Consider the following 22,632-nt stretch of genomic DNA (forward strand, 5'->3'; position numbering starts at 1 on the left):
TCCAAATGAAAAATGTATCAGACCCAACAAAAATGTCCATGAATTATAATCCACATAATAATTCACATTTCCTGTTGCTGCAGGATTATTTTCCTGCTGTAGCAAAGTCGCTCAAATTAATATCCTACATTTGTACATACATCATGTGTCAGATATCACTTTTTGTGTGTGGATTAGCCTAGCCAATACACTGTCAGGCTTTGGAGTATTGACCCCTCTCCCTCCTACTCCAGGGTGCTGTCCAAGGACGGGGACCCCCATGTGGAGTTCCATGAGCAGGGCCAGGTGATGAAGGTGAAGGCAGTCAGACTGAGGGACCAGGGCTTGTACCAGTGTCTGGCCAGTAACAGCGCTGGGACACAGATGCGCCAGTTCAGACTCACTGTGCAAGGTACTGTTCCCTCTCTCATGTTTCCTTCTCAATGACCTCATACCAACAACACAAACTTCCTTCTGTATCTCATAAATAATTACAATGTTTATCGCTGAAGCAGATTCACCTTCTATACTAAAGTATACCTTGAGAAAGTCACCTTTCTCTCTTCTCACGCTCCTCCTCTCTCCTCCTGTTTTTCCAGCTCCCCCCACCATCATGGGCCCCAGTGAGACCTCAGAGGTGTCTGTGGTGTTGGGTTTCCCCACGGTTCTGCCCTGTGATGTCGAAGGTTCTCCCATGCCCAGTATCACCTGGCTGAAGGAAAACCAGCCCATCGTGTCCAGTGCCCAGCTCACCTACACCCGGGGTGGGCAGGCACTGAGGTTGGGGGCAGCACAGGGCGACAGTGCCGGTCTCTACACCTGCCGAGCCTCAAACCCAGCAGGCACCACTCTTAAACACTACTCACTCAGTGTGCTGGGTAAGGTAACCAGACAAGGAGAGGGTTGATTCTGGTGTATGTACTGAACAGTAGTCTAACATCATTACAATTCAATGTACGTAAATACCGGAGAGGTATTTGACTGCCTGTTTGATTTGATCAGTTCCACCCCAGATTGAAGGGGACTCTACATCTCTGAGTTTCGGTAGCCGAGATGAGAAAGTCCGGATCAACGGCTCATTAACCCTGTCCTGTCTGGCTAAAGGCTTCCCTGAACCCAAGACCCAGTGGTTCAAAGATGGACAGGTTGGTTTGTGTTTCTGTCTAGCTACTGCATTTCACACAAGTTCATTTAACGCAATAGATGTCTATTTCTGCTTATTTGAAACATTTTGGATTTATTTTTGCTGTTTCTAGTTGTTGACTAGGAACTCCCACACTGGTATCCGTGAGAGTGGTCACCTTCTTCACATAGACAATGCCATGCTCTCCCATGAGGGACAATACACCTGCATGGTCACCAACACTGCAGGAGAGGACAAGAGAGACTTCCACGTCACTATTCAGGGTGAGTGTCCACGTATGGAATTTAAACTGTCTGCCATTGGCAAAATTAGTTAATTCACACTATGCAACCTAATCTCACTGCACTCTTGTGAAACTAACTGAACATTCGTTCTCTCTCTCTCTCCAGTTCCTCCCATCTTCCATCGGGGGAGTAACGGTGCAGCAGCCTGGGGTCTGGGAGGAGAGGAGGAGGAGGAGGAGGAGGGAGGGGTTAGAGATGATGAGATGACAGAGAGAAGGGAGGTGGTCCTGGGGCATCCCATCAGCCTGTCCTGCGAGAGTAACGCCATCCCTCCGCCCCATCTCAGCTGGTACAGAGAGGGACGCAAGCTCTCCACCGCTGACGGAGTGGTACTGCTGCCAGGTGAGAGGGGGACCATGCCCTCTAGGTCTAGTTCTACGATATCAAACTGGTACAACGACCAGTATGGCACTACTGCAGCATCAGCTCCACTGTGATCCAATAAGATGCTCTGTTATGTTGTTGTCCTTTAGGTGGGCAGGTACTCCAGATTCCACGGGTCCAGCAGGAGGATGCTGGGAAATATACGTGTCAGGCGGTGAACGAGGCAGGGGAGGACCGCATGCACTTTGACCTGGAGGTTCTGGGTAGGCACGCTTTGTTACTATCCCTGTTATTCTGTCAACTTATTATTCAATCATGGTCCTCGTACAGTCAAAAGCCTTAATGCCTAAACCTGCAAAACGGATGTGCCATTTCTGAATGTTTTTCTCTTTTGGCGTCCTGTTTTCCCAGTCCCCCCAGTGATAACGGGTCAGTTGGATGAGTTCATGGAGGAGATAGGAGCAGTGGTGAACAGTACCGTGGCTCTCCACTGTGACGTGACGGGTCACCCAGAACCAGCCATCTCCTGGCTGAGGGACGGCACACCGCTGCCCTCCGGACAACACCACAGCATCAGTGAGGACGGGAGACAACTACAGGTCAGAATCCCGTATACCAAAGCACTGTACTGCTTAGTACAGTATAAGGACTTCCCTTGGAATAGAATGGCCCCCGTCCTGCGCTGGTGTCACTAATTTGATTTAATTAAATATACAGCCCTCTCTTATTTCATCTGTCTCAGGGGGCAGGTCTATAATATTATGTTATTAATTATTCTGTCTTTCAGATCCTCAGTGTGCAGGTGTCAGACATGGCCAGCTACCTTTGTGTGGCTGAGAACAAGGTTGGAGCAGTGGAAAAACTCTTCAGTCTGACTGTGCAAGGTGAGATGGAGCCCACAAGTACAGACATCTCTTCAAATGCCACATCAAGCTGATTTCTACAATTCACACAGGAAGGACAGAGATATCCTGTGAATGTGTTTACGTGTTAGCTGAGTGTGAGCTGATGTATTCCTGTTCCTCTCCAGTTCCCCCAAGGATGGTAGCTGGCAGGGAGGAGGAGGTGAGTGTGATAAAGGGTCACATGGTGTCCATGATGTGTGACGTCCAGGCGTACCCTCCTCCAGAGATCACATGGACCAGAGATGGACAGGTCCTCCAGTTCAGCACGGGCATCCATATCCTGCCAGGTCAGAGCTGGCTCCTCAACACACTGCCCAGAGCCCATAACACATTCCATAACTCATTGTGTACTCAATCGGCCAACCATACACAATAAACGCATAGCAATTCAAAATGCATTTTATCTGTGATTTGTCTACTGTACACTGTCTTTCTGCTGTTCTCTGCTGACTTCCTCTGATATCTGCTATCTAGTTTACTGTACTGTCATTCTGATTAATTCACTGATCATAAACTATGCCTTCTGAACTACGTATTGTTGTCTGTACTGTAGGAGGTCAGATGTTGCAGCTGCCCCGGGCCAGACTAGAGGATGCGGGACAGTACGTGTGCACTGCCACCAACTCAGCAGGCCAGGACCAGAAGAGCATCCTGCTCAGTGTCTATGGTGAGAAACTGTGCTGCCCTCATCAGTGTCACACTTCACTTGCTACAATATCTTAATTAGCACTTAAATATTGTCTATTTTATTCCTATGGGTTTACAGTCCTGCCCACGCTGAAGCCCCGCCTTGACTCTGAGTCAGATGTCCTGACCCCTCAGGTGGGGTCATCTGTCACTCTGCGTTGTGAAGCTCGGGGCATTCCGACGCCTGAGGTCACATGGTACAGGAACGGGCTACAGCTGGCAGCTAGGACTGGACTGAAAGTGGAGCAGCATCAGCTGGAGATCATGGGAGTGCAGGTAAACACACTGTCATCACCTTCAGTTGGTGCTGTCCTAACTGCTTTAGAAGAGTTAGCACTGATAACTAAGGGCATGAGATTAACCCTGTTTTAAGCATCAAAGTGAAACACTGTTGTTCTGTTTCATGCTGACTATGGTTCATGGTCCATAGGTGGCTGATGGTGGAATGTACATCTGCAAGGTGTCCAATGTGGCTGGACAAGTGGACAGGACCTTCCGCTTGACTGTTCATGGTGAGACTTGCCTCCCATGTAACCTCCATTAGATCTGTTTCTTACATATGGTAATACTGGCATATCAGATGTCACAGTATAATGAATCTCATTGTTTCTATTCTGTTCTCCTCCTTAGTACCCCCTGTCCTGGATGGGCCTCTTCATGAGTCCCTCACCCAAAACCTGGGCTCCCATGTCACCTTGCTGTGTGAGCCTACAGGGGTCCCAGTACCCAGTATAACCTGGCTGAAGGATGGCATCCCTATTGGTAAGAAGCTGAAGTTTTATAAATTAACTGTGACAAATTCAGTTTTGACAAGATCACATTTTGACACGTGTATTAATGCATTTGAATGAATGAGACCTCCAGCTGCTGGTTTAGCCTGACCTGTGTGGTCATTTCTTTCCCAGAGAGCAGTCTGCAGTGGCAGTGGTCGGTACGAGGCAACAGGCTGGAGTTGGGTCCTCTGACCCTCTCTCACGCTGGAACCTACACCTGTGTGGCCAAGAACAGGGAGGGACAGACTCAGAAGGACTTTGCTCTCACAGTACAAGGTAGTTCAAGATGAGGGAGGATGATTTTTTTATTTTTAGAATTATGGCTTTATTTCTATTACAGCATATTAGATGACTGTCATTCATATTACATTCACCCAGTTCAATGTAACATCGATAGATTTAGACTACTACATGATACTCAAAGTTTCCCTATATCCATCATGAGTTTGCTCAGTTGCGACGAGCAAACCCGGATCTGGGATCCTATTTATAGCCTCAAGCTCATTACCATAACGCAACGTTAACTATTCATGAAAATCGCAAATGAAATGAAATAAATATGCTAGCTCTCAAGCTTAGCCTTTTGTTAACAACACTGTCATCTCAGATTTTCAAAATATGCTTTTCAACCATAGCAAAACAAGCATTTGTGTAAGAGTTTTGATACCTAGCGTAGCATTTAGCGTAGCATTCAGCGTGCAACATTTTCACAAAAACAAGAAAAGCATTCAAATAAAATCATTTACCTTTGAAGAACTTCGGATGTTTTCAATGAGGAGACTCTCAGTTAGATAGCAAATGTTCAGTTTTTCCAAAAATATTATTTGTGTAGGAGAAATCGGTCCGTTTTGTTCTTCACGTTTGGCTGAGAAAAAAAACCAGAAAATTCAGTCATAACAACGCAAACTTTTTTCCAAATTAACTCCATAATATCGACAGAAACATGGCAAACGTTGTTTAGAATCAATCCTCAAGGTGTTTTTCACATATCTATTCGATGATAAGTCACTCCTGGCAGTTTGGTTTCTCCTCTCTTCAAAATGGAAAAATGCGCGCACCTGGAGATTGCGTAATAGTTTCGACGGAGGACACCCAGCGGACACCTGGTAAATGTAGTCTCTTATGGTCAATTTTCCAATGATATGCCTACAAATACGTCACAATGCTGCAAACACCTTGGGGAAACGACAGAAAGTGTAGGCTCTCTCCTTGCGCATTCACAGCCATATAACCTCTTACGTATTGTTGTTCCTGTACAGGAACCAAAATCAGCGGAAATTTCCGAGCGCCACCTGTAGTACTCGATAAAACTCAAACTTTCAATAAAACACACATGCAAGGTACTCAATTAAAGCTACACTCGTTGTGAATCTAGCCAACATGTCAGATTTGTAAAATGCTTTTCGGCGAAAGCATGAGAAGCTATTATCTGATAGCATGCACCCCCCCGAAATACCTGAACGAGACCTAAACAAAAGATTTAGCGGTAGCCGGCGCTACACAAAACGCAGAAATAAAATATAAAACATTCATTACCTTTGACGAGCTTCTTTGTTGGCACTCCTATATGTCCCATAAACATCACAATTGGGTCTTTTTCCCGATTAAATCCGTCATTGTATACCCAAAATGTCCATTTATGAAGGCCGTCTGATCCTTAGGAAAATTCACCTTTACAAGACACAACGTCACTTTTTAAAATTAAAAAAGTTGCCTATAAACTTTTACAAATCACTTCAAACTACTTTTGTAAACCAACTTTAGGTATTAATAAACGTTAATAATCGATCAAATTGATCACGGGGCGATCTGTATTCGATAGCAGCAAGTCTTGAAATCATTGTCCATTTTTTTCACTTTCATAATTTCCTCGGTGCACCCCAAGACAGGAAGTGCCTATACGTCATCCCACCAAGGATAAACTTGCAATGAAATGCTAGTACTGGCGACATCGCCTTAGACAATTCAAAGACTGGCGGATGAATATTTTTTTGGTGTTTTTGTTTTTGAACACGTTCTGTTATAGCCACAGACATGATTTAAACAGTTTTAGAAACTTCAGAGTGTTTTCTATACACACATACTTATCATATGCATATACTATATTCCTGGCATGAGTAGCAGGACGTTGAAATGTTGCGCGATTTTTAACAAAAAGTTGCGAAAAGCTGCGAGAATTCGCATCATCCGTAACAGCCATATAAGGAGACATTGGTACACAGCATTTCAAAAATCTGTCTCAGTTCCTGTATGAAATTTCATCTTGGTTTCGCCTGTAGCATTAGTTCTGTGGCACTCACAGACAATATCTTTGCAGTTTTGGAAACGTCAGAGTGTTTTCTTTCCAAAGCTGTCAATTATATGCATAGTCGAGCATCTTTTCGTGACAAAATATCTTGTTTAAAACGGGAACGTTTTTCATCCAAAAATGAAATACTGCCCCCAGAGTTTCATGAGGTTAACAATGCCTATGAATGAAAGTTTACAACGTAAGTGCACACAGGTCCAAAGAAAGATTTGAGGAAACAGTGACACATTGACAGACAGTAACACATTCAATATTCGACTTGCACACTCTTGCCTGCATCTAGCTGATCTAGGGTGTAATCATTAGTCCAACAGTTGCAAACTAGAGTTCCTGTTGGACAAATTCAGGTATGTTTATCCGTGTTTCGTTTGCTTCCGTTTGAATACACCCCTGATCACACGCAAACAGTTCATTTTCATAGCCAGATACAAAACAACTTGTTGTATTACTTCTCGCATCTACGCGCTCTCCTCCTCTCACCTTTTCCCTTTGCTTGTGGACATCAATGCACAACACATCAGCTGTCTGTGACCAGGCGATTAAACCTTTTCAAGCCAAACCTTCATATCATAACCGCTACACACAGCCTACATTGTTGTCAACATATTAGCAAAAGTACTGTCATAGTCAGCATAGCTAATAGAACTAACGTGTTAGTAAACTTACTATAATCATGTAGTACAGTCAGTAAGCAATTAACAGTTACGCCGGTGGGCCCCAGTGGCAATAAATTAGTAAAACCAAAGCTTACCTTGACTTGGAAGAGTTCCAGTGTTGGATAGACATACAATAGCCAGCTAGCTAACATAGCATGCCTCTCTATTTGAGCCGGGTGTTTGAGTAGGCTAACCTAGCTAGCTGCTGTTAGGAGTGTGTATTGGAGGCGAAGTCAGGTGCAGGAGATTAGAGTGTAGTGAACAGGCGCACTTTTTATTCCGGTCACACTGACAGCACAAAATAACATAAAATGTGCCCAAAACACGGAACATAGATAAAAAGTAATGCGTGTAACCATATCCACAATATCAAAATACACGTAACACAAACAATCCTACACAAGACAGGAATGGGGAACAGAGGAATAAATACATATGAATTGATTGGGAAATGAAAACCAGGTGTGCAGGGAACAAGACAAAACAAATGGATACATGAAAAATGGAGCGGCGATGGCTAGAAAGCTGACCACGTCAACCGCCGAACACCGCCCAAACAGGGAGAGGAGCCGACTTCGGCGGAAGTCGTGACAGCTGCACTAGCTACCTAAGTAAATTAAAGTGAAAGTGACATTTTTTGGGGGGAAATATAGCTAGCTCTCTCTCTCTCTCACTCTCTCTCTCGCTCCTCCATTTTTTTAAATAACTTAATTTGTTCAAAACTGTTCAACTATTGTCTTTCTCTCTTTGAGTCAACTACTCACCACATTTTATGCACTGCAGTGCTAGCTAGCTGTAGCTTATGCTTTCAGTACAATATTCATTATCTGATCCTTGATTGGGTGGACAACATGTCAGTTCATGCTGCAAGAGCTCTGATAGGTTGGAGCATGTCCTCAGGAAGTTGTCATAATTACTGTGTAAGTCTATGGAAGCGGGTGAGAACCATGATCCTCTTAGGTTTTGTATTGAAGTCAATGTACCCAGAGGAGGGCGGAAGCTAGCTGTTTTCTGGCGACACCATGGTGCTACCCTACAGAGTGCTGTTAAAGCTATATTGCAAGACATTGTGGTTTAATAAATTATTTGGTGACATGAGAATATATTTAGTGTAGTTTTATCTAAAAAGGATAACTTTTTTAATGTTTTACCTCCATTGTCCCTACACATTGTAAATTAGATTATACCCAAGAGAATCACATGTTGTGAGGAGAATTAAATACCTTTTGCATGTCAGTGTTGTGAGTCATAGTGCTGATCTTTTGTTTCAGTGTCGCCCACAATCCTGGACTCTGGCCATCCATCTGACCTGAGTGCCCCAGTGGGCGATGAGCTGACTCTGGAGTGCAAAGTGAAAGGGACACCCACACCCCGCCTCAGCTGGCTGAAGAATGGAGTGACTCTGGAGGGCTCAGACACCCAAGAGATAGAGTGAGTCCCTTTCACTTACAATTGCCAGCCTAAGTACAGTTGAAGTCGGAAGTTTACATACACCTTAGCCTCTAGCGTCGAGCAATCCCGTATCCGGGAGCGTAATCATAGCCTCAAGCTCATTACCATAACGCAACTTTTCCTATTCATGAAAATCGCAAATGAAATGAAATAAATATATTCAAACACAAGCTTAGCCTTTTGTTAACAACACTGTCATCTCAGATTTTCTAAATATGCTTTTCAACCAGTACAGCCTAGCAATAGCCTAGCATAGCATTAAGCCTAGCATTCAGCAGGCAACATTTTCACAAAAACAAGAAAAGCATTCAAATAAAATAATTTACCTTTGAAGAACTTTGGATGTTTTCAATGACAAGACTCTTAGTTAGATAGCAAATGTTCATTTATTACAAAAATATTATTTGTGTAGACGAAATAGCTCCGTTTTGTTCATCACGTTTGGCTAAGAAAAACACTGGAAAATGCAGTCACTTACAACGCCAAACTTTTTTACAAATTAGCTCCATAATATCGACAGAAACATGGCAAACGTTGTTTAGAATCAATCCTCAAGGTGTTTTTCACATATCTATTCGATAATCTATCAGTGGTGGCAGTTGCCTTCTCATCAGAAGAAAACGGAAAAATACTGCAGCTGGAGATTACGCAATAATCGCGACGGAGGACACCAAGCGACCACCTGGTAGATGTAGTCTCTTATGGTCAATCTTCCAATGATATGCCTACAAATACGTCACAATGCTGCAGACACCTTGGGGAAAACGTGGAAAACATAAGCTGACTCCTAGCTCCTTCACAGCCATATAAGGAGTCATTGCCATGAGGCGGTTTTAAAAAATGCGGCACTTCCTTATTGGATTTTTATCTGTTTTTTTTTCTGTAACATCAGTTCTGTGGCACTCACAGACAATATATTTGCAGTTTTGGAAACGTCAGAGTGTTTTCTTTCCACAGCTGTCAATTATATGCATAGTCGAGCATCTTTTCATGACAAAATATCTTGTTTAAAACGGGAACGTTTTTCATCCAAAAATTAAAATAGCGCCCCCTATATCCAAGAAGTTAACCAAATACATTTAAACTCCGTTTTTCACAATTCCTGACATTTAATCCTAGTAAAAATTCCCTGTCTTAGGGCAGTTAGGATGACCACTTTATTTTAAGAATGTGAAATGTCAGAATAATAGTAGAGAGAATGACTTATTTCAGCTTTTATTTCTTTCATCACATTCCCAGTGGGTCAGAAGTTTACATAGACTCAGTTAGTATTTGGTAGCATTGCCTTTAAATTGTTTAACTTGGGTCAAATGTTTCGCGTACCCTTCCACAAGCTTCCCACAATAAGTTGGGTGAATTTTGTCCCATTCCTCCTGACAGAGCTGGTGTAACTGAGTCAGGTTTGTAGGCCTCCTTGCTCGCACACGCTTTTTCAGTTCTGCCCACAAATTGTCCACGGGATTGAGGTCAGAGCTTTGTGATGGCCACTCCAATACCTTGACTTTGTTGTCCTTAAGCCATTTGCCACAACTTTGGAAGTATGCTTGGGGTCATTGTCCATTTGGAAGACCCATTTGCGACCAAGCTTTAACTTCCTGACTGTTGTCTTGAGATGTTTATTCAAATTATCCACATATTTTTACCTCCTCATGATGCCATCTATTTTGTGAAGTGCACCAGTCCCTCCTGCAGCAAAGCACCCTCACAACATGATGCTGCCACCCCTGTGCTTCACGGTTGGGATGGTGTTCTTCGGCTTGCAAGCGTCCTCCTTTTTCCTCCAAACATAACGATGGTCATTATGGCCAAAACGTTCTATTTTTGTTTCATCATACTAGAGGACATTTCTCCAAACAATACGATCTTTGTTCCCATGTGCAGTTGCAAACCATAGTCTGGTTTTTCTATGATGGTTTTGGAGCAGTGACTTCTTCCTTGCTTAGCAGCCTTTCAGGTTATGTCGATATAGGACTCGTGTTACTGTGGATATAGATACTTTTGTACCTGTTTCCTCCAGCATCTTCACAAGGTCCTTTGCTGTTGTTCTGGGATTTATTTGCACTTTTCACACCAAAGGACGTTCAACTCTAGGAGACAGAATGCGTCTCCTTCCTGAGCGGTATGACGGCTGCGTGGTCCCATGGTGTTTATACGTGCGTACTATTTTTTGTACAGATGAACGTGGTACCTTCAGGAATTTGGAAATTTCTCCCAAGGATGAACCAGACTTGTGGAGGTCTACAATTTGGAGAGGTCTTGGCTGATTTCTTTTGATTTTCCCATAATGTCAAGCAAAAAGGCACTGAGTTTGAAGGTAGGGCTTGATATACATCCACAGGTACACCTCCAATTGACTCAAATGATGTCAATTAGCCTATCAGAATCTTCTAAAGCCATGACATAATTTTCTGGAATTTTCCAAGCTGTTTAAAGGCACATTCAACTTAATGTATGTAAACTTCTGACCCACTGGAATTGTGATACAGTGAATTAGAAGTGAAATAATCTATCTGTAAACAATTGTTGGAAAAATTACTTGTGTCATGCACAAAGTAGATGTCCTAACTGACTTGCCGAAACTATAGTATGTTTACAATAAATTTGTGGAGTGGTTGAAAAACGAGTTTTATTGACTCCAACCTAAGTGTATGTAAACTTCCGACTTCAACTGTATGTGTATCAGTGTTATTCTCTTAACAGGGTTCGACATACAGGGCTGCCTGCTGGCCCGGGGAGGTTTTGAAAAAACTCAGTCGAGCATCCCCATCAGTGCCCCGCTTGGGCCAGTGAAGGAAATATTGTAATAAGGCTATTTTTAAAATAGGCTATTTAACTGATTAAAGACAAACAAGCAGATGAAATCCCTTAGCTGTCTGTTCCTTATGTCAAGTATTTATCACCAGTGGTGATTTTATCATGTAAATCTTGGTGGGGCAAGCTCCAACAAAGTATTTTAGATGCATGCCTGCAAGCCACTACACAACACAACACTAAACAATACATTAATTGCACTATAACAGTGACAAATGGTGCCCACAAACTGTTAGGGCCTACATAAAGCTGTCCCAACAGCAGTCCCAACACCTACACTTGGCTATCAGTGGAGTCTTGTCTGGCAGCGAAACAGTTCATTCAGTATAATTTACTGCCTTTAAAAAAAACATACAGTACCAGTCAAAAGTTTGGACACACCTACTCATTCAATGGTTTTCTTTATTTGTACTTTAGAGGTTCTACTGCTCCAATATAATTATTCCGTGATTTCATTTCTGATCAGTTTTCATGAGAGATGTAGACACGTTCGTATGTTTCCCGCTGTTTAAATGGAGTTATTATGAGCAAGACAACATTGAATGTTGGATTGTTTTCCATGCAAAGCGTTTCATTTCAAATGGAAACCGATTTTTGTTCACCTTCTAGTTTTTAAAACTTCTTCAGGATTGGTGGGTCCCCTGCGGGACGGTTGAGATAACGTAGGCTAATGCGATTAGCATGAGGTTGTAAGTAACAAGAAAATTTCCCAGGACATATCTGATATTGGCAGAAAGCTTAAATTCTTGTTAATCTAACTGCACTGTCCAATTTACAGTAGCTATTAGAGCCTTCAGTTGGCACTTGACCTGTGTGACACTGGCAAATTTACCTGAATGTCCAGCCCTGCTTCGTAATCACTTATGTGTGTGTGTTCTGTGTTACAGCATATCCCCTGATGGGAGTACTCTAACCCTGCTAAGGCTGAGGCCTGAGGACTCTGGGACTTACACCTGTCTGGCTGTCAGCCCTGCTGGACAGGAGAGCAAGATCTTTACCCTCCTTGTACTGGGTCAGTTGTCTTTTATCTACGTGTTAAAGAAAATATTTCCTAACTAAATTAGTACTGAGCTTCCTAGAAACAATCTGGATTCTTGGTAATAATGATGATGTAATTCCGCACAGTGCCCCCCTCTATCTCGGGTGAGACCAGTGCCCCCAGAGAGGTGCAGACCACCCAGGATAGTGTGGTGACCCTGGAGTGCCAGGCAGCGGGTAGCCCTCCACCCCAGATCAGCTGGCTCAGGAATGGACGCCCCCTGCTCCTCTCTCCACGTATCCGCCTCCTCTCCGCAGACACTGTACTCAGGTAAGATTCTATACATGGCAAATGTCTAGTTTGGTAGCTCTCGCACAAAATGGCCTTAATGAAGGAATAAACAGGATATGTTTTTGTAAGTATGCCTGAGTTTCAGGTGAGGTGAAAGTGAATGTGTATGCCCTCTGTGTGTGTAGGATCTCTCCAGTGCAGCTGTCAGACTCTGGGGTCTATACATGTGTGGCACGCAGTCGCGCTGGCCTCGCTGAGCTTAACTTTGATGTACAGGTCCAAGGTACTAACTTATACTCCCCACCTCCTTTTGATGAATACACCACTGAGCTGTAAGTGCTATACCTGTAAACGGATGTCTGTCTGTCTGCCTGCCTGCCTGTCTATGTCTCAGTTCCTCCAGGTGTGGACCATGTGGAGCCTGTAAAGCCGGTCACAGTGGTGCGGGGGTCCCTGGTGACGCTGACCTGTGAGGCGCAGGGTGTCCCCCCTCCCTCCTTGAAATGGCTAAAGGACGGCCAGCCTCTGTCCCTGCATCGCAACCTGCTGCTTGACGGCCAGGAGACGCGGCTGCAGCTGCCTGACGTGGGGCTCTCTGACAGAGGCCTCTACAGCTGTGTGGCCAGCAACCAGGCTGGCAGCAGCACCAAGAGCTTCAACCTCACTGTGTTGGGTGAGCAGGCAGAACAAACATTCTCCATTCACCCAAACAGCACCTACGCACAGATGAAAAGTTGAAGCTCCGCTGAAGCAATAGGAATGTTGTTTAACAATGGTGTAATTTTCTATTCTTGCACAGAGCCTCCAAAGATCTCCATCAGCTCTCCAGAGGAGTTGATGGTGGCCGTGAACACTGCTCTGGAGCTGGAGTGTACTGCAGAGGGCGTCCCCTCTCCTACCCTCAGCTGGCTCAAGGATGGGCGCCCTCTACAGGGAGATAGTGAGATAGTAGAGGAGGACGGACACTTCCTCAGGATTACCAAAGTGCAAGTAAGTCATAAACGTAATGACACGGCATTTAGTTGACATTCAGACCTCACTGCTGTATAATGGTAAACACCAGATCATACCAGTGATATCTCTGTTGTTAGGTGGAGGATGCAGGTCTATACACCTGTCTGGCTAGCAGCCCAGCAGGCGAGGATGGAAGTAACCACTGGGTCCGTGTTCAAGGTGATACATGTGTTTCCTAGCCATATATTGTCAATCCTGCCAATAGATAGCAAGGTACTTATAAATCAAATCCTGATCCTAATCATCAACGCTTGTTTCCCTGCTCCAGTTCCCCCAACTCTTCTTGGTTCTGATGATGTCAGAACGTTGTCAGTCCCAGCCAAAGGACACCTGACTCTGGAGTGCCAGGCTGACAGTGACCCTCCACCAGACATAGAGTGGTACAAGGACGACGTGAAATTACAGGTCAGACTGGACATCATGGAAACAGGGTGGCAGGAATCACACAATATAGTACAAAACGTTATTGACTCTCTCTTTTTCTGTCTCCCTCTTTCTCCCCTGGTCCCAGCTGGGGGGTCGTATCCAGAGGCTGGCCGGGGGTCAGTACCTGGAGATCCAGGACGTCAGGCCTCAGGACAGTGGCCAGTACAGCTGTGTGGTCACCAACATGGCTGGAAGCACCAACCTCTTCTTCACTGTGGAGATCCTCAGTGAGTTGACAACATGATGAGTTAGGAAGAAGATTGAGATCATGCATTCAGTGATATGGAATAAATCTGCAGTATAAACCTCAATCAATTATATAATGTGTATTTTCATGTCTCTTTCCCCCCAGTGCCACCAGTCATCAAAGAGAGCAGCTCTGTGGTCACTGCACATATCAGTCAGGATGCAGTCTTGCCCTGTGAAGTAGAGGGGGAGGCCTCACCTACAATCCTGTGGAGGAAAGATGGCATCCCTATTGGTCCTGACGACAACAAGTAAGGGCTTCTTACTTTTTGTTCCACTGACTTAGCTAATGGAGGTTATTGGGATACTGTCTTTACACATAAAGCAGAATGTCATCTTCTGTATGACTGTAGATGTGTAGATTGTCAGGGGAGCTGACTGATTGTGTGTGTCCTGTGTCCCAGGTACACCACACTGTCTGAAGGCTCTCTGCGTGTAAAGGCTGTTCAGCTGAGTGATGCTGGACGCTACTACTGCACCGTGTCCAATCAGGCCGGATCAGATCACCATGGGAGGGACTTACGCGTGTTTGGTAAATAAATACAACTCAAAGAAAAACAGAATCACACCATAATACCGTAGATTTACCTTTTTACATGAACATTTTGGATCAGACACTCTTATTCAGGTTTCCAGCCACTGCATTACAGTCAGCACCTTACAGTCAGATTGGTTTATATGCCATACATATGTATTCTTTTTATGACTTGGGTCCCTGTAGTTGGTCCCTCGATCAACCCTGGTCCCTTCAACGTGACGGTGACCACAGGGGTGAGAGCCGTGCTGAGCTGTGAGGCCACAGGTATACCTGCACCTAAAGTCACTTGGAAGAGGAATGGGACTCCCATAGACCTCAACCAGCAGTCTGGCACATACAGGTACGTGGAGCAGAATGGCCTGTCCTCCTGTGAATTATAAAACAATGGACATACATACAAAGGATTCATTTTGAATTATTGTGTGTGACTTTGTTTTGTTTCAAGGTTACTCTCCTCTGGATCTCTGGTCCTTTTCTCTCCATCCAATCAGGATGAGGGATACTTTGAATGCACAGCAGCCAATGAGGTTGGAGAGGAGCGCAGTGTCATTGAGGTTATCCTACAAGGTATTGTTGCTTTTAGGTCCTAATCCAACATTGGTAGAGAGCCATTTAATCTAAGATAAAGACTGAGATTTCTTCTCTCTTTCCCTTTAGCCCCCCCCACCATTGAAGATGACATCACAACAGTCATTGCTATCAAAATGGCCCCTGTGGTGCTGCCATGCCATGCCCAAGGCCGCCCAGAGCCCAGTGTCAGCTGGACCAAGAGTGGAGCCAAGCTGGGCTCCCGAGGAGGGAGTTATCGGGTCCTGCCCACAGGTAGGTCCAACTGCTGCTCAGAGTGTAACATGGTACTATGGCCAACAGTGATTCTGTCATGTTAGTACTTTGGTCTTCATTGTTGTGGTACTGTACTGTTTGGATCCAGGGGTGCTGGAGATTACAGCTGCTACCCCCAGTCATGCAGGGAGGTACACCTGCTCTGCCCGGAACCCTGCAGGGGTGGCCCACAAACACATCACTCTCACAGTGCAAGGTGGGTCCTCGGGTGGATTGTTGTTAAGGATATACAGTAATGGTTAATGTTTTTGCTTTGTAACTCTGTCTTAATTTGACCATTTAACAATGGTTAGTCTGTATATGATAAACAACGACAATGGATTTGCCCTCTCCCACTCAGAGCCCCCTGAGATCAGGCCCATGACAGAGGAAGTACAAGTAGTGTTGCATCATGGGACGGTTCTGCCCTGCGAGGTGAAAGGTTTCCCTCGACCCTCCATCACCTGGCAACGAGAGGGTGTTCCCATATTAACTGGTGAGAATGTCCTCTTTTAAACACTTGATCAGAAATCAAGCCATTATATAACACATTGGTCAGTTATACTCTGCTGCTTCTGAATAGTGATGTCTTCTTTCTATGGCTCTACAGGTCACAGACTGGCTCTCCTCTCAAATGGAGCTCTGAAGTTCTCTCGGGTCACACTGGGTGATGCGGGCACTTACCAGTGCCTGGCACAGAATGAAGCTGGCACAGCAATGGGAAGGACACGGCTCGTGCTGCAAGGTAACACACTACACCTCTACAGAGCATAGACATTTTGTCTGAAAAGTATGGAGGCACTTGTTGGTAATTAGTTGAATGCTTGTGGGCCTCAGAGAAATGTAAATAATGCATATCTCAATAGTGAAAGGTTCAACTATGTGTGATGGTGTTGCTCCAGTTCCCCCAGTACTGAGTGTTCCTCGTGTGGAGTACACGGCCGTGCTGGGCCAGCCAGTGAGCCTGGAGTGTGTGGCAGATGGGCAACCCCAGCCGGAGGTGTCCTGGCACAGGGAACGCAGGCCCGTCACAGAGGGGGCACACATACAGCTCTTTGCCAACGGCACCCTGAGGATCGCGGCCTCACAACGTAGTGATGCTGGCCTGTACACCTGCTCTGCAAAAAACCTTGTTGGCAGGGCCAGCCATGACATGAGGCTTGTCATAATGAGTGAGTGGATAAGAACTGAGGGCATGAGACAGATTTAACCGTAAATTAACCTAACATTAGGATTAACAGTGACTGGCGTAACTGATTTGCCAGTAATAAACTGAGTCTTTCTCTCTCTTCTAGTCCCGCCTATGATTCCTGCTGGTCAGCCAGAGCTGTCTGTTGTCCAGGGCTTCCAGGCCTTGTTGCCGTGTGCGGCTCAGGGTTTGCCAGAGCCCAGGGTGTCATGGGAGAAGGACGATAACATCGTGCCCAACCTCCCTGGCAAATTTACTGTTCTGCGATCAGGAGAGCTGATCATTGAGAGGGCAGAGGTCAGAGACGTTTCTACTTTACAGTGTATAATCAAGGTGATTTAGGTGAAGATTCTGATCAACTTTTTGTCCCTTGTAGCCAGGTGATGGTGGTGTGTTCACCTGTGTGGCCACCAACACAGCAGGCACAGCGAGACAGGACACCCGCCTGTCCGTCAACATGAGGCCCGCCTTCAAGGAGTTACCTGGTGACGTGACCCTAAACAAAGGCCAAAGTCTAAGCTTGTCTTGCCATGGCCAGGGCACCCCTACCCCTGTCATCTCCTGGACCGCTAACAACAGCCCCTATCCAGGTACTCCACTGGCTACATATTCTGTTATGATTGATTTAAGGATTGATATAATGATCTTGATTGCTGCAATAGTCTCTCTCTCTAGATCTATATCTATCTATCTATCTATCTATCTATCTATTTCTCTCTCTAACTCTATCTATCTCAGGTTCCAGTGTGGATGAGGCAGGCAGAAGCTCCTTGGTCATAGAGAATGTGACCATGAGTGATGCGGGAACCTATGTGTGCCTAGCAGAGAACAGTGTGGGCACCATTAGAGCACTCTCATTTGTCCGCATTAGAGGTGAGCACTTTCAGGACATGACCAGAGTTTAGACTGTTTATATTTGTGTTGTTCTATTTGTTGATAGGGGTACACTGTATGTAAGGGATGTATCATGTATCCTTAGAACCTCCAGTTTTGAAGGGAGAGGCCCACATCTCTCAGACTGTGGCCCAGGGTGGCACAGCCATGCTGGACTGTCCTGTCCAGGGAAACCCCAGTCCTGTCCTCCGCTGGCTCCGTGACGGCAGTCCCCTTCTCCGCTCCCTTCGCCTGCAACCCCTCCATAATGGCTCCCTGGCCATCTACAGCATCACGGTAACACCTCACGTGTCCCATCTGTCTCCCTCAGAAATATTTTTATCCAGTGTTCTTTGAATTTGAGAGTTCATATCTTGAGTTAAAAAATGTCTGTACAAACAAAAAGAGAGTAGGCTTACACAAGAAATGATGGACAATTTTGAAGTCAGCTTAAGAGTGAGAGGATGGACCACTGACTGCAGTCAATCTGCACTCCATCTGCAATCCTGGGTCATGGAACATTGTGTGACCTACAGTAACTGCAGTGTCCGAGTCTGGCCGTAATCAGATTGGCGTGAGTTCAGTCAGAGGCTAACAGTATTAGCTAGAGAGGGAAGGAGGGAGCTCAGATATGGATGTTCCCAGGCTCTCTCCCTGTTCTGCCGGCTGTAACGTTGTTAACTTTGTTACCTCTATAGCTAATGCTGGAATAGTACACCCTGCAGCTGACACTTTCTCAAAGACAAATAGTTCTTCTCACAGAGAGCTCTGTGATACTCTGTTGTCATACTGAGTTATTGCCGAACGAGCTAATGGAAAAACCATAAACTTTCCTTTTTAGAAAATGTCAGCTTTTAAATGCGTCAATGAGGGATAGAAGTTCCATAAACAAATCTGAAATATGCATCAGTCTTTTTCAACAGAAAAAAAATGAAAACAGCCAGTGGAACACAATGTTTATTGTAGAGTTGACTGACGCACTCAAAGAAACTCAAACGGGACTTCTTAGGACGGCAAGACTTTATTCAGCAGCATTCAACAGTACGCCATACTTCAGCATATGGAAACTTATTTCTGACCAGTCAGTAAGCTAACACACCCTTTTAGAAACTTTGAAACAGGGCAGGACCTAAAAGACTCATCCCTTGGTCGTCATACCAGATTGTTACTTCACTGAAGGATATAATGCTGACAGGTCATGATGATCAGTTTGGAAGTCAAGATCCCCTATTTTCTATTATCTTAGACGTACACAAAGTTGATACAGAGGATTAAACAAAGATGTTTTAAGACATAATCAGCTTGATTTATAAATGTCGTAGTTAATAATTGGCCAATTAATTCACAATCTTCACACACACACACTACACACTCACATTTAGCTGAACCACTGGGGTAATGTCACTACATTATATGATGTTATTTGGAAGAGTGTAAGGATGAGGGTCCCCACCAGCAATATCAATCCTCATATTTCAGAGGAACAATAATAATGTGTTTGTGTTAAATGTGTTTATGCCATAACATCTATCTGTCGCCATCGTTGTCAGAGAGGAGATGCAGGGGAGTACCAGTGTGTGGCTGAGAGTGAGGCTGGAGTCGCGGAGAGAACCGTCTCTCTCAAAATACAGAGTAAGTGATGTGTGGACCATAAACACAGTCACACCAACATCCAAATACTGTTGTGAAAATATGAAAAAGCAGTATTCTTAAAATTACACACATTTTTTATTTCATTCTCTAAATGTATTCTCTCTCTCTCTCTCTCTCTCTCTCTCTCTCTCTCTTGCCACAGTTAAGGGAGGTTACTCTAATTGGGAGGAGTGGGGCCCATGCAGCACCACCTGTGGACGAGGGGTTCAGGAGCGAATCAGGTTATGCAACAATCCAGAGCCAGTCAATGGGGGGCGATCATGCGACGGTCCCAGTATGGACTCCAGAAGTTGTCAGACTGGACTCTGTCCAGGTACGGCTGATTGAACTGATCTCCTGTCACTCCAAACAGATGCAGATGAATTTAACAATGGAATTATATAATGTAAATAAAAAGATTAGTACCATAACCCCCCCCCCCCCCCCCTCTCTCTCTCGCTCTCTCTCGCTCTCGCTCTCTCTCTCTCTCCCCCCCCCCCCCTCCATCTTTCTCTATGTTTGGTGACTGAAGGGGAGGCCCCTCGTAAGGCCAGGGGCAGCCTGATAGGGATGGTGAATGATAGGGAGTTTGGGGTGTCGTTCCTGGAGGTTAACATCACAGAGGACCTAGAGGAGGGAACCAGCACCCTGCAGGCCCACCTGGACAACATCCCCCCTAGTGTGGGTGAGTATGGGAGTGGGAGAGGATTCTGTTTAGAAATACCAATCAAGTCAGTAACTTAATCAAGTTGTGAAGACGTTGTGTATATATATATCCCTCAGTCATTGAGCATGTCTGTACCCTGACCTATCATACTCTTAGAGATGTTTCAATATAAGCTGTGGTCTTACTACGGATGTTTTGCAGGTCCATTGCTGCGGGCGCTCGTGTCTGTGTTTGCTCCCATCTACTGGACCACAGTGCTGCAGACTGGAGCAGCCAGGAATGGCTACTCACTGACCCAGGGCCTGTTCAGACAGGAGTCCCAACTGGAGTTTGACACAGGTCAGTTAAGAACAGATACAGTTACATTCTGCAAAATAACCTGAATTGTTTTACTCTACTTTAAATGTAGTCCTACAACAGTGTTTGTCTCTACTGAACTGAATTTTCCCTTTAAATCTGTACAGGTGTAAGATCTTAATTGGATCACCCCGTTGTTGCAATAAATGTTCTTAATAGCAGGAAATACAAACTTGTAGTGTATTGCAAGGTTAAACAGGCTTCTCAAGTTTATAATTTCCACTTTAACCCCCCCAAGGTCAATGTCCGTGCCCCCCTGGATATTTAATTAGCATAATACAAACAATCCCCATAAAAATCAGTCAGTTTAAGATAGATATTGGATGCGTCTCAATCCACTGCGTCTGCCCAAGTCGCACTTCAGCATCTGTGGTGACAGAGCTAGAGCGGTGTCTGTCAGCCCATGAGACATCCCGAAGATCGGTCTTCTCACAAAATCGCCTGTAGCGTCTGTTTGGCCCCTCTATGGAAAGATGAGACTCTCACGAGCGTCTTGGGACTCATCTGAAGTCGATACAGCCGATCTACCATCTTCTGTCTGTAGCGTTTAGTGCCAAAAATAAGGGGTTAAATACACGTAAGAAAGAAATAACAAATGTTTCCTAATCTTTCTTATATCGCTGTTTCATGTAGTGAATCTGTTATTCAATGCATTTCTATGGCCAAATAGCAGTAAGGCCAAAAATAATGTTTCATCAAATTAAAAAAAATTAAATATTTTTTTGTGATACTTCGAGGTGTCTTAAAATACCAAATCAAATAGCAAAATGATCCCTGGTATGACCATCTTAAAACAATTCCATATAGCTTAGTAGAACCCCCCCGCTCCAGCTTAGACAGGGCTTAGAAACTTGTCCGATTTAATTTGCCCTAACAAAAAAAATTATCAACACATAAACAAATGTCCATTTAATTAATAATCATCACAATAATTCACATTTCTTCTTGATGCAGGATTATTTTCCTGAAATGATAAAGTGGTCTAATTAAGATCCTATGTATGTACGTTGTAAGAGAACCAGCAGAGGGCATATTTCTCCTTGACTGCAGTTCATTTTTGTTCACTTGAGAATTCAGATTCCTAGTCCTTTATTGTCCCCAAATTTGTCGCAATAATACACAAGAACAGTGAAACACAAAAGCAGCTTCTGACAAAAACATAGTGCCTTCAGAAAGTATTCATACCCCTCGACTTATTCCACATTTAGTTGTTACAGCCTGAATTCAAAATTGATTAAATTACTTTTTTCTCTCACCGATCTACACACAATACCCCATAATGACAAAGTGACAACATGTTTTTAGAAATGCATGCAAAGTTATTGAAAATGAAATACAGAAATATCTCATTTCCATAAGTATTCACACCCCCGAGTCAATACTTTGTAGAAGCACCTTTGGAAGTGATTACAGCAGTAAGTCTCTAAGAGCTGGATTGTGCAACATTTGCCCATTATTCTTTAAAAAATTCTTCAAGCTCAGTCAAATTGGTTGTTGATCATTGCTGGACAACTATTTTCAGGTCTTGCCATAGATTTTCAAGTAGATTTAAGTCAAAACTGTAACTCGGCCACTCAGGAACATTCACTGTCTTCATAGTAAGCAACTCCAGTGTAGATTTGATCTTGTGTTTTAGGCTATTGTCCTGCTGAAAGGTGAATTAATCTCCCAGTGTCTGGTGGATAGGAGACTGAACCAGGTTTTCCTCTAGGATTCTGCCTCTGTTTAGCTCCATTCCATTTATTTTTTATCCTGAAAAACTCCCCAGTCCTTAACTATTACAAGCATATCCATAACATGATGCAGTCACCACTATGCTTGAACATATAGAGAGTGGTAATTAGTAATGTGTCGTATTGGATTTGCCTCAAACATAACACTTTGTGTTAAGGATAAAAAGTGAATTGCTTTGCCGCATTTTTTTCAGTGTTACTTTAGTGCCATGTTGCAAACAGGATGCATGTTTTGGAATATTTTTATTCTGTACATGCTTCCTTCTTTTCACTCTGTCAATTAGGTTAGTCTTGTGGAGTAACTACAATGTTGTTGATCCATCCTCAGTTTTCTCCTATCACAGCTATTAAACTCTGTAACTGGTTTTAACTGGTTTCCTTCCTCTCCGGCAACTGAGTTAGGAAGGACACCTGTATCTTTACAGCAGTGACTGGGTGTATTGATACACCATCCAGAGTGTAATGAATAACTTCACAATGCGTAAAGGGATGTTCAATGTCTGTTTTTATTTTATTTTTACCCATCCACAATAGGTGCCCTT

At 44.2% G+C, this 22,632-nt stretch overlaps 1 protein-coding gene across 1 annotated transcript in view; it reads left to right on the top strand.

Moving 5' to 3' along the window:
- LOC139410868 (hemicentin-1-like) overlaps positions 1–22,632 on the top strand; it is a 63,096-nt gene that overhangs the window by 29,163 nt on the left and 11,301 nt on the right. The window contains exons 30-69 of the mRNA XM_071156469.1: positions 234–391; positions 579–857; positions 982–1,124; positions 1,236–1,386; positions 1,513–1,749; positions 1,881–1,994; positions 2,143–2,330; positions 2,519–2,615; positions 2,762–2,923; positions 3,190–3,303; positions 3,403–3,599; positions 3,754–3,835; positions 3,954–4,085; positions 4,229–4,372; positions 8,332–8,491; positions 12,211–12,335; positions 12,449–12,632; positions 12,779–12,876; positions 12,988–13,266; positions 13,393–13,583; positions 13,685–13,766; positions 13,876–14,012; positions 14,119–14,260; positions 14,386–14,530; positions 14,684–14,811; positions 15,001–15,157; positions 15,263–15,384; positions 15,475–15,639; positions 15,749–15,856; positions 16,001–16,135; positions 16,250–16,384; positions 16,542–16,811; positions 16,935–17,125; positions 17,205–17,418; positions 17,567–17,701; positions 17,808–17,998; positions 19,252–19,333; positions 19,497–19,667; positions 19,866–20,018; positions 20,202–20,339. Coding sequence (XP_071012570.1) covers positions 234–391; positions 579–857; positions 982–1,124; positions 1,236–1,386; positions 1,513–1,749; positions 1,881–1,994; positions 2,143–2,330; positions 2,519–2,615; positions 2,762–2,923; positions 3,190–3,303; positions 3,403–3,599; positions 3,754–3,835; positions 3,954–4,085; positions 4,229–4,372; positions 8,332–8,491; positions 12,211–12,335; positions 12,449–12,632; positions 12,779–12,876; positions 12,988–13,266; positions 13,393–13,583; positions 13,685–13,766; positions 13,876–14,012; positions 14,119–14,260; positions 14,386–14,530; positions 14,684–14,811; positions 15,001–15,157; positions 15,263–15,384; positions 15,475–15,639; positions 15,749–15,856; positions 16,001–16,135; positions 16,250–16,384; positions 16,542–16,811; positions 16,935–17,125; positions 17,205–17,418; positions 17,567–17,701; positions 17,808–17,998; positions 19,252–19,333; positions 19,497–19,667; positions 19,866–20,018; positions 20,202–20,339 — 6,236 coding nt within the window. The remainder of the gene's footprint in view (positions 1–233; positions 392–578; positions 858–981; positions 1,125–1,235; positions 1,387–1,512; positions 1,750–1,880; positions 1,995–2,142; positions 2,331–2,518; positions 2,616–2,761; positions 2,924–3,189; positions 3,304–3,402; positions 3,600–3,753; positions 3,836–3,953; positions 4,086–4,228; positions 4,373–8,331; positions 8,492–12,210; positions 12,336–12,448; positions 12,633–12,778; positions 12,877–12,987; positions 13,267–13,392; positions 13,584–13,684; positions 13,767–13,875; positions 14,013–14,118; positions 14,261–14,385; positions 14,531–14,683; positions 14,812–15,000; positions 15,158–15,262; positions 15,385–15,474; positions 15,640–15,748; positions 15,857–16,000; positions 16,136–16,249; positions 16,385–16,541; positions 16,812–16,934; positions 17,126–17,204; positions 17,419–17,566; positions 17,702–17,807; positions 17,999–19,251; positions 19,334–19,496; positions 19,668–19,865; positions 20,019–20,201; positions 20,340–22,632) is intronic.

Source organism: Oncorhynchus clarkii, chromosome 6 (assembly GCF_045791955.1).
Source record: "Oncorhynchus clarkii lewisi isolate Uvic-CL-2024 chromosome 6, UVic_Ocla_1.0, whole genome shotgun sequence".
Lineage (NCBI taxonomy): Eukaryota > Metazoa > Chordata > Actinopteri > Salmoniformes > Salmonidae > Oncorhynchus > Oncorhynchus clarkii.